This window comes from Lepisosteus oculatus, chromosome 21, assembly GCF_040954835.1.
Source record: "Lepisosteus oculatus isolate fLepOcu1 chromosome 21, fLepOcu1.hap2, whole genome shotgun sequence".
In the NCBI taxonomy this organism is placed as follows: Eukaryota; Metazoa; Chordata; class Actinopteri; order Semionotiformes; family Lepisosteidae; genus Lepisosteus; species Lepisosteus oculatus.
In genome coordinates, this window is record NC_090716.1 from 13,379,799 (window position 1) to 13,391,807 (window position 12,009).

Genomic DNA, 12,009 nt, shown 5'->3' on the forward strand with positions numbered 1-12,009 from the left:
TTGTACCTGAAGTCTGGTGCCTGCATGTTCTCCTCATGTTCATACGAGTTCTCTGTTCTGTGGTAGTTTCCTTCCACTTCCCAAAAGACATGCTGGCCAGGTCAACTGGTGCCTCTAAAATGTCCCTGTGCGTTTGTGTTTGTGTGTGACCTGCCAGGCGTCCCTGTCCAGGGTGCAGGCCAATCCTTCGCTTTCCAAACGGGGATTCAACAGCTCTTAAGCACGAGCAGATACGGATGATGGAGTGATTGATCTAATTGATGGATGGGTATTCTCCGGCATCTGCGGTTATGAATTCCCCCAACATTAATCTGACTGAGAACAAATGAATTTACAGTAAGGGACATCTTTCAGAGTTAAACAAATTTCCAAACCCCACAAATTCCTTGCAAATCCCAGTCACTGGCACAGGGTGTAATCAGAAAGCCCCCTGCGCCACAGACGCAAAAAGGAAATGGTTGTCCGCTAGGACAAAGAGAGAAGGTTCTTGAATGGATCCCTGATTAAAAAAGTGAAGCGCTAATTACGCGTGGGTGCAGTGAAAGCTAATCTTCTCCTTGCCTGTGCCGACTGAGGGCTCTTCCTAAGAGTCATAATTTGACAATGAATTTGAATTTCATCAAAAAAATAAGAGTACAGAGCTTCAATGAAGAGGCTACAGCTGTCTGTCTGAATGGAGGTCTCACCCTAGCTCAGTGTCTGGAGAGAAGGGGAATAAATAATATTCATTAAAAAAAAGGTCGGATTGAAAAAGGCTCTCCCTTTGAAACACTGTGCACAACCAGGAGCAAATGATTCAAAGGGTCTGTGGCTCCAGCCTACAGCAATTACTTGTCTATCTGCTCAGCTATGTAATATGCCTGTGATGCAACAGGTAACTCATTGTCTCTCTACATCATGAGCTAAGAACAATCAAGAACAAATGCTTAGATTTTACACAGCACTTAGGGCAGGGCAGACAGTTAGGGAATCAGCAGACGGGTTTGTGCAACAGCATCTGGGTGCTGCCAAGTTGAAAGAGGTTTAGAGTTGCTGAACTTCAAATGCAGGCCATCTGAAGGGTGCAGTGTTCTGCAGTTTGCCTTGTTTTCTTTTTACACACTTGAATCACACGAGGGTGCTATGCCTTATAAGTGTAACAATATATATCTGTCACAAAGCAAGAACTGTCTAGTTCACAAAATGAAAGCTGAAAGCACCCAGTCAAACTTACCAAGACAATATTTTCAACACCATGATACAGTTCATAGTAACAAACCCCCTAAATCTAAAATTGAAATAAATAATAAATATGTGTTTGGACTAGTAGGCATTAGTGGTTTACCTTTATGTTGTTAGTCAGTTCTACTTGGGGATTTGTTGTAGGTTATAGTTTGTAGTTTCAAAAATGTTGTTTCGTTGGTGTAATCTAAGGTGATGTTATTTGTACCAGAACACAGGATTTGGTTTGCTGTGTGATTGTGAGAGGAGACAAAATATTGTACCAGCAGGCGGTCTTAGGGGATCTTGTTGAAAAAGGATACTGGGCCTCGCTGTCACGATTGTAGTTCTCCCCCTCAAGGGCGCTCCAGCTCTTTCACATTTGAGTTAATTTTGCGCACCTGCTTCTGGTTCCTGCCTCCCTACTTAAGCAGACGCTTAAGTATCAGTTATGGCATCTGAAGAGAACAGAAACATCAGCGACTTTCCCTCCACCAACCCAATACCCACACAACTCCTAGGATCACCTCTGCTCAATTTAAGCAACAAAAGACTTGCAAATCCAAAGTGGTCTTGTACCTCAGCCTCCGAGAAGGCCAACAAAAAATAGGAGAAAAGCATTAGGTGAGCTGATGTGGTGCTGGCCAGCTGGCCCTGGTTCAGACTGTGTAGGGGCAGACTCCTGGGAAAGCCGAAGAGCAAGCTCCTGCTGCTGTTGATGGGCCACTTTCTGAAACAGCGCGGACTGCCGCTCTATTGATTGACAATCGTTGAGACGCTGCGTGCTACACATCCAGTACAGCTGAGAAAAGATGCTGGAAAGACTTCTGTGTGTGTTTACCTGTGTCTGTCCTGCAATGGGCAGCTGACTTGTCTATGAAATATATTTTCCTTTGGCTCATTAGCTTAACGGGAACTAAATATGTTGTGTTTTCATAAACTCTCATGTATAGTTTTATTTGTGGCATCATGCATTAGAGCTCTCAAGGATAAAACACTAAATCTCTAAATCTAAGACTGCAGTCTTGCTTGTGGAATGTCTCTGATATAGCCAATTTTTATAATGATGCACAACCAAGTGTTGGAACCAAGAGCATGCTGTTACACAGCTCTCTCAAAGTGGCCTTGGATTGGCTTTCCTGGGGCTTTATTGAGTTATTTTTATTTTTCTGTGCTTTTTCATGCTTGTTTGGTTATTGCACAACACATGTTTGTACTCCAGTTTCTTTAAATGCTTAAATGTTTTTGGGCCTTAGTAGTTTCCGTCAACTTGCTACCTGAGGATTATAGAACAAAACTTAGAATATTGCTGCTTAGCCTTAAATCCTTTCTTTAATGTTTTTTCATCATCAAACTTATGTTTCCAACTGTACACTGTTTGCATTCTTTAGATTCTGGTCTATTTCTGTTCCCAAAACTAGGCTCCAAACTGGAAGATTGTGTCTGCTGGTTTGTGGCTACAAATCTGTGTAATGATCTCCATCTCCCAGAACATACAATGTTAGATCTTACAATTCTGTCATTTCTTTTAAATTCTGCTTTGCAACTTTTTGGTTCACCAGATTTTAATCCCCTTTAATTTATTGCATTACATTTTGTATATCAATTAGTACCTAATGTGTTTGCTTGTTTTTAGTGTAAAGCACTTTCAGTTGCTATCATGAAAAGCTTTTAGTAACAAAATTAATTACAGTAGATATTTTTCCAATTTTGTTTAAATAATCTAAACATTTCTCACGTGAAAAGAATTTTATCATCAAGCCGCTGAAAACAAAATACATCTTTTGAACTTATTTTAATGCTTTTTTTTACTAAATACAATGTATGCAATTAATAAAATGAACAGAAATTTCATCTCTGAACTTCTTTTGATGCTTTATATAACAACATAAATATTAAAACACATCAAAATATTTTCATTAAAAAAGCTAAATAAATATTTACTATATATATGCAGATTGCATATGTGCATTAAGTGTTCAATGCACAGTGACAGAGTGGTTAGTATTGCTGCCTCTGATTGCTGGGGCTCCGGATTCAATCCCAAACCTGGGGTGGTATCTGCGTGGAGTTTCCTCCAGGTGCTGTGGTTCCCTCCCACAGTCCAAAGACAGACTGGTGGGTTAACTGGCTTCAGGGGAAATTGGCCCTGGTGTGAGTGGGTGTCTATCTGCCCTGCGATGGACTGCTGTTCCATCCAGGGTGTATTCAGCCTTGCGCCCATTGCTTGCCAGGATAGGCTACCCAATGGCCCTGAACTTCAAGAAGCAGTTAGAATATGGATGGATTACTATGTATGTAGATAATTTAAGAGTTCACTACATGGAGTTTGTAGGCTCTCCCCGTGTTCCTCCTGATCCTCCAGTTTCCTCCCGCTGTCCAAAGACAGACTGGTGGGTTAATTGGCCTCTGGGAAGACTGGACCTGGCGTGAGTGTGTGGTTGTGTCTGCCCTGTGATGGGCTATGGGCTGGAGCCCTGTCCAGGTTGGACCTTGTCTTGCACCCATTCCTTGCTGGGATAGTTCCCCTGCGACGCTGTATTGGACAAAGTGGTGAGAAAATGGATGGATGAGTCGATGAACACATTCACTACATAAAATGCCGCCTGTCTTCTTAATCATTATCTCTCCTGCACCTATAAAGAACCCTCAGTGAAGTTCTACAATCTGTAAGCCCAAAGGTAAAGCAGGGCCCACTGTAGTGCCACCTGTGCCTTTAAATTGGTGTGAAAAATTGTTTTCCTCCTGTCCTCACTGTTCATTCATTGGGGCTTGTGTGTGAGGGTGAGAGGTCAGAATTTCCCATAGGAATAAAACAGTGAGTCATCAGAAGAAAGCAGTCAGTCATACAGAGAGCAAGTCCGAGCTTTTACGCCAGGATTCTAGATCAATAAGTTGGATGACACTGCATTTAGAAGAGGGAAATTCTAACTAACAAACGGGACATGTTGCTTGTTTTATTTAAATAAAAGACCATAGAAGCAGGATTTCAGGTTCCCTTACGCATTGTGTGTCTTCATTACCCCATAAGGATTTTCACATGATGTTCAAATCAAGAAAATTAGAAAAGCTTATTACTTTAATCACCCTTTGTGCCAAACTGTTACATATCCTGTTTTTCTGGGTTCAGGTTGCCATCACAGTAGGATACCTGTATAACATTAATTTGTTTTACTGGTGATAATGGAACCACCACAGACATAAATCCATCCAACTGTACATGTACATTTTATGATTGTGATGTTGTGAGGGAGGCACAAATGTATTGCAAAAGCCCACAGAATGAGGCCAAGCTGGTCTACTGGAGTTAGCACACAGAGGGAGCAAGATTCCACATGAAGGAAAGGAGCTGAAGGGATAGGGGCTACATGGAATTAGTCATGCCTCTGGGCTAATGTAGAGCCTATAAGAACCGCCAGGAAGGAAAGGCATTCAGTCTGTCTAGGTTTCATCTTGGAAGGAGGGATTGCGAATGATTGTGTATGCTGGAGAACAAATGGTTTAGGCTGTACTAAAGGGTGGCACAGGTTCTGGACATACTGTATGGGCTGTGTGATTGTTTGCAGGTCAGCCAGCTGCTCTTACCCAATCATACAGTAAGCCAGGGTATCTGTAATTTACTGTGAAGACCTGGATGACATGAGTTAACTGGGTTGAATACTCTGACATGGGCAATAAATGCACATAAGAATGGGAAGAGCATAAGAAATACGCCACTATACTACCATGATGCTGGGGGTGCTGACTAGCAGAGGCTGGACAGGTCATAGTGGGAACCTGAGACCACAGACTAGGATGGGGAAACATGGGAGAACCACACAAGTATACTCACATAACATGCCATTCCCCCGAGCCCTGGGAGTTAACAATGCCCCTGGTGATTCCCCACTATCCCAGACAAGTACGCATTTATCCCAGCATGCTCTCCTGGGGCTGACATCACCAGCCCCGTTGCTTGTCTGCTTGGTGCCACATCACTGCCTGATGAGGGCGCTACAGTACTAGTCTAGTGCCTAGTGCATTTTAATTATGTTAATTTAGTGAATTTTAAACCTAGTGCGTTTTAATTCAGTTAATCTAGTGAATATGTTGTCTGGTATGTATTTTGTTTAAATCAGGTTAGTCATTTGAGACTAATCTGATCTAAAAAACAAGGTAGGTAGTGCGTTTACTGGAGCAATCAGAATGAAATATGTTCAAACAGAATCCCACTCAGCCCATTATGTACAGGTCCGAAGTCCCAAAACCTGTTCTGAAGTACTCAATGAAGTTTGGTCCTCTTTTTTTCGCTCAGCACTCACAGATGATTTATGGCCTTAAATATATCAAAATCCTAATATTGCTAGTATCCCCTTCAGCTGACTGGGTTGTGCACAATCACTGAATTTTCACTAGTGCCTCAGACTTCAAACAGCAGTTCACACCAGACTCATGCATCGTTTGACAAGAGGAGCAGGAGAAGCAGCCTTTTACTGGCTGGCTGTAAAAACAGAAGTGTATCTGGGTCTACATAAGCATGCTGATGCCTATTTGACCTTTTGTCATCTTTATCCAATGAAATTGAGTTTTATTATATTCCTACACTATGTGGGTGTAGTGAAGTGTCTATATGGAAAAGGAAGTTCGCTTAACACTACAGAAACCAGGATAAGCTCTCTCAATGAGTTGATGTGGTTCTGGTCTGGACTTTACTTTTTTAAACATGAGTTTTAATCATAATTATGTTTTTTATCCTGAACTTACTTCAAAAACAAATTACCTATGTGCTTTAACCATCAATGATGGTCAATGATTTCCTACTGTTTTGTTTTTTTTAACCTTTGACACCAACCTATAAAATATTAAGAATGACAGTATCATGATAAAAAGAGATGCATTGAGCACTGAGAATGGCTTTCAGAGACAGGCGAGTAATGAGAATCCACCCACACTAGGCTCGGAGTGGTGAGAAGGTGGGCAGACATTAGCTCACTGGGAGACGTCTGACACTGGTGCCATGAACTGCAGCTCCAACAGGAAGCCCGTTGACACCACAGAGGGGAGGAGGCAAGTTTCAAGAAGAGAAATGTAAACCGAGTGACACCTGTCCTAGACCTGTCCTGGTGGCACAGTGAAACTTACTGCATGTTGAAGCATTCACAAAAGAAGTTTACAGTTTGAGGAAAGAAACTCTTCTCCTGTACTTTGCCAGCCTTTGTATACACTTTCATTCATCCTTTTTCTAATGGCTTCATCGGGGTTGTAGAGGAGCCGGAGTCTAACCAGGCAAGCAATGGACGCAAGGCAGGGTACACCACTCCATCACAGGGCAAACAGAAACGCAGACATCAACACAAACATGCAAACCGGGGCCGGTTTCCTAGAAGTGCCATCATGTGGACTGTGGGAGGAAACTAGAACACCCGGAGGAAACTCCCATGAACACAGGGAGAACCTGCTCACTCCATGCAGATAGCAACCCAGGTCAGGAAAACATCCTGAAGTTTATGAACGTAAGTTCATGAACACAAGGACAAAAAGATGGATTTTTATCACAGATGAATTTTAACACAGCTTTTCAGCAATGTCAAGTACACTCAAGCTTCATTTTATGAATGTAATTTGTTCCTTGGAAAGTGTTCATAATGTGAAAATTCATACGTTGAAAATAAAAGTATCATTACTTTAAATATGAAATATTCCCATTTCTAAACCTATTTATAGGTTTTGAAAATCACCCAGCACCCCTTGTGTTTACCCTAACACAGTCCTGAATCTGTCAAATTAAGAACACTGTTGCTTGGTTAAGATATTAACCTTATTTACCGCGATTCCGTGATGAAGATAAAATGTGTAAAAACTCTTAAGAATACAGACACATTGACCTACAGTACAGTATGTTATGGAAGGACATGCTATGAGGATGGCATCTTCCATTTGACTATGCACCTCTGTTGTAGCACAAATCTCTTCATAACTATGAAAAGCAGGTATGAAAATGCATGTTTTATTAGAGAGAAAAATCTGTTGACACCCCATTGACGGACAGGGTCGATTTAAATTCCAAAATTGCCATTTGGGGCATTTTTTAAATAAACCCATGTTTTTCTTAGGCTACACTTGAATCCTAAAATAAACAAAAAAAATAAAAAAAGTCTTCCACATTCATTTTTTTTCCTTCAGACATGGGCACTTCTGTAGCGTCTATTTTTCGATTAATGGGCAATAGGTAAGGAATGTCTTGACAGTCAGCACTGATCGAGATTCTGAAAGAGTTAGTGGGATCAACAGGCAAACACATGTACTCCACTATACCACTGTATACTCTGTACTATACAGCACACTGTGCTGGAGGGACTCTATGTCTCAGACTGTGCATCCAGAGAGATGATCTCTCCTGTTTTTGCCTCCAGGTCTTCGGTTGTCAGGGATCATGACCCAGAACTCAATGACAGGCCCACCTGCCCAAGCTGACGCACAACAGGAGGAGCGGGGTAGAGTGGCTCAGCCCCCCCACAGCTCCCCACAGGACCCCCAGGGCCCGTGGTGGGAGAAGCTATGGAGGGCCGTGGTGACCGCTGGCTGCACCGTCTGCGTTTGTGTCTTCTCCCAAATAGCGGTAGGATCTGAACATGGCGCTCTAAGTTCTACTTGGCACAAAGCTTCATTTTGTTCTGCACGAGCGGGAAAGCAATCACAATCACACCCAAAAACTCCACTGCAGCACAGATATAAACCAGACTTTAGAAGTTCAGGTGGGGAGCTGCGTCAGCATGCTTAGGCTGCAAAGGAGCAAGTAATAGGTTTATTCCGTGCTGACAAGAGAAGAAAGAAAACACAACTTTTCAGCTGTGGAGCCTTCTTCGGGTGTGTCTAAAGCAGCCTTTATTCGCACCTTGCTCCATAAACGGAATAAGTCTAGCCAAATCCTTCTCTCCAGCCACCCCCTCAGTGGCCTAGTGTCACACTTCCCTATGTAAATTCAGCTTGTGGAAATCCCCTCAATCCATGCAGAAACAACTATATACACTAGTGAGAATTTTAATGCTTGAGGCCATTTGACTAAAGTCCCTTAGTCTTTGCAGTCCTTTCATGGGGTACAATTCCACACATATTTATTCAGTTGTTCCCCATTTTTCCTTTAATGGGGTTGTAAAAAAAGCTCAGGAGGAGGTCAAAGTCTAGTCTCATCACATCTGCCCGTCTATGTATAATCACCATGCTTCTCGCATGTTCACTCACATGTTTCATTTTCGCATTAGCCATTTGCTCTCGTCAGTCAGGCCTTACCATGCTGCTCTCTTCCTCCTGTTTGAAAGAATCCAAACTGCAGTGCTTCAGGCTCCAGCTGGAGAACCAAATCCAAAAGCAGTGTTTTCTCCCAGATGTCCTAGGGGTGAGTCCCACCATGCCGATATCCATCCATCCCTGCCCAACGGCGGCAGTCCCCTCACAACTTTCCCAACAGCCATCAGTGTTGAGTGTCTTCTCCAAGTTCATCTTTTTCCATGCAAGCCTAGCCAGTCTGACCTGTTCAATGAGTCAACGGACTCAAACCTTCTTCCCCAACTCGCTGAATGCCTTCTTCCATGCAGATCTCTGCCTTATCACGCACCTTTTCCCCACAGTTCACAGGAGTCAGTCCGACCACTGATGGCACATTTTCCCCATTTTTCCATTATGCCCTTTGCTCACGTCAGAATTAGCTCTCTTACTATACAAACCACATGCATTGTGGTTGAATGCACCTCACCATCTCAACTTCATAAACACCACCATTCTCTGCTTCATAAATTCCCTGCTGCTGCCATTAGTAGGGCTATTACCTTTAATCCACCTTTCCTCTGTGCTACACAATCATTGAAATCTCTTTACCTGATCAAAGCAATAGAACAAAACACATAACACATGTTAGCCATCATCACTAATGCCTTTGTATTTATGCCTATCAGTCCTAAACAACAAGCACTTCATGGGGTGTGTTGGCAAGACAGGTATGATTTCACAGCCCAACTCAATTTCAAGTGCTGCACCAGCTCAGTCCTCTGTTGGCTCATCCCTCATTTAGCTAGAGCTCTTTCTGTCTAGAATTTTTAAGATGTCTGAGTTCCCTTCAGCACATTCTTTACCACAGAAATTATTCTCCTCCTCTGGAGCTCTAGGGTGTTCAGATCTTAACCTTTCTCACATCCTTGCCACAAGCCATGTCTGTGCTAACATGATTCTCCTCGCTTTCTTTGGCTTTTATTCAATGCAAGCACTTTTATACCTACTCAGTCACTGAAACAAAGCTGCTTGCATCTCTGTCACTTATCTTCTTGACCTTGACTCTTCTGTAAAACCTCAGCAGCACTGTGTTAACCCAGACTTCTACTGATGGTGAACTGAAGACTGAGATCCTGTCTCTGAAGCGATGGCATGCATCACTTTTCTTTAATGACTGCTTTCTGCGACTTGGATCTCCATCACGCCCCTGGCGCCACACTGCCCACATTTCAAGTCTTACAGTAGAAAAGAATTTGCATCCCTCTGGCCTCATGAATTTTCTAACATTTCTGTATTGTGTTTCGCTAACTTTTCCTTTATGTCATCATTCTTCCTTGGGGTCCTGATCTGTCCTGATCCACTCCGTCTGTAGTAGACATTTTAAATAAAAACTTTTTAAATCCATTTCAGAGTTTTACCTCTGTCTGTAAATAATTATAAAACATATTCCCTGCTACTCGGACCAATGTACAGGGTTACCCTGTTCAGAAACACTGATCCTCCATCACTAATCCTAAATATTATCTTTAATTTAAGTCTTATTCAATATCTCCTCCTCAGTACGCTTGTGTCACCTTCCTTTAACATAGAATTTCATCCCAAATTTTACACTCATTCAATACTTAAAATCAATCTATATAGACAGCCCTATTTCAAATATCAATTACACTCAACACTGACTGCCACTCCAACCCACTGCTTTTCCACAGATTAAAAGCTGGTTGATTTCACTTGCCACTGGTTGTGAAACCTCTTCCCTGATGTGTTAACTAGGCCGGCTTCAGCACTGAATGTTTTCAAGATAAATGGACACATTATAATAATTTATTTATAAGTTACTTGTTCGCTTTTTTTTCCTTTTGGTTGGTGTAAACTATATTGTGTTGCTTTTTCTGAATGTTTTATTGATCAATTTAATGAAAAAATGTTGCAGAAATAATCCTTTGAGTCAAAGTTGTAAAGTGTTACATTTTCGCTGCTGGAGATAGTAACACATTGACACATTTTTGTGAAATAAACCCAAGAGCAGGCAGAGAAATACAAGCACACAAGCAAACAGAAAAGTGAGTAAACAGCACAATGTTGGCAGCTGGCAGTGGAGACATACAGGCATAGCAATGGTGAGCACAGTCTAGAGTCATAAACAGGGACAAACAAAGCTCAAAATCAAGAGGCACCATACAAAGCATCAGAGGAGAACCCAGAAAGCATAGTCAGGGTCCAGAAGTTAGGAAGCAAACAGTCACAGCTCAGGAACTCAGGACAAAGTTAGAAACATAGCAAACTCTATGACAGAGTACTCAAGCACAGTCAGGTCATGGCTTATGTAGTCTTGAACCACCTGAGGTGGGTGTGGTGGATAATTACTGCCAGGTGATACAGGACTCCTGTAGAATTAATTACCACGGTAACCGGCACTGACCAATAGGAGATGTTAGTTGTGAATGGTTACCGTGTAGATACTTGCTTGGCCCACTGCTCATCTGTAGTGTTAATCATGACAAAAGTATCTCCTATTGTAGTTCAGTACAATCAAATTCTATTTATTGTGACAAGACAATAGAGAGATGAGATCACTTTATTAGCCATATACAATTTCTTGCATTAGGAATTCGTCTTTTCACATACCCCAGCTTGCTCTCCATGAGACACACAGACAGGGAGAGAAGCTGGGGGTCAGAGCACAGGGTCAGCCATTGTTAAACGCCCCTGGAGCAGCTGGGGTCAAGGGCCTTGCTCAGGGGCCCAACTGAGTAGGATTCCTCTACTAGCCGTGGGATTTGAACCAGCAACCTTCCATCCACTGGCGCAGATCCTGAGCCACAGAGCCACTGCACCACCCTTTTTAACTCACCTGGCTAAGGAAATGGCAACCTGACCTCAAGGTGAAGGCTCACAGAACCCCTTGTAAGGAATAAGCCAGGAGCTGCTGCAAAGTGAAGTGGGGGTAGAGGGAGGGGAGAGAGAAAAGATGTGATCAGGTGGTGAGATATTTGTGTGGAACTAGGCAAGATTAAAATTGGACCTGCTCTTAAACTTCTGTTTAAAAAAGTCTCTTTAAGGCCAAATTCTAATTAATGCAACGATACGACAACACTAATCAGGGTAGTGTATTAAAATGTTGCATTTGCCTGGCAGAGGAAATTTCGATGTGATTGTAATGTTGGGGCAGACAGGACCCCCAAAAGAGATCAAATTTGTTTTGGCAGAAGTAGAGCTTTTGATCTCCTCCTGAATTTGTGTTTCAAAACCACATTTATTAAGTTTCAGGGCATTTTAGTTCCACAGGAGGAAGCAGCATACTGTGAAAATAAAAATCAACAGTAGTACTTTGGGAGACATATCTGTTTGTTCTTATGTGCAGGGTGTTTGGATCTTGTACATGTGCAATGGATATGAAGCCTTCCCTGCAGCTCACAAAGTGTTGGATCTGATGCAGTACCTGCTGACACCACTAGGAGCATACAATTCAGTGGAGGAGGTGGGTATGATGATACTCAACTCAATCCAGATTACTCAACCCAGATGTATAACTTCTCTGCAACAGTTATTTTTCCCTTTGAG

General features: G+C 42.3%; 1 protein-coding gene across 19 annotated transcripts in view; it reads left to right on the forward strand.

Moving 5' to 3' along the window:
• The window catches only part of ptpn5 (protein tyrosine phosphatase non-receptor type 5), a 56,421-nt gene that overhangs the window by 15,199 nt on the left and 29,213 nt on the right, over positions 1 to 12,009 (forward strand). For 8 of the 19 annotated variants that reach the window (XR_001477266.2, XR_001477271.2, XR_001477265.2 and 5 more), the window contains exons 1-3: positions 6,306 to 6,663; positions 7,593 to 7,798; positions 11,810 to 11,926. Coding sequence is in view for 2 of the 19 variants with exons in the window: in XM_015338153.2 (XP_015193639.2) it covers positions 6,618 to 6,663; positions 7,593 to 7,798; positions 11,810 to 11,926 (369 nt within the window). In the remaining 17 variants the exon portion in view is untranslated. Of the gene's footprint in view, positions 1 to 6,134; positions 6,247 to 6,300; positions 6,664 to 7,592; positions 7,799 to 8,498; positions 8,576 to 11,809; positions 11,927 to 12,009 lie in introns of those variants that run through there. The other 11 variants (XR_001477281.2, XR_011182875.1, XR_001477278.2 and 8 more) reach the window with 4 other exon arrangements.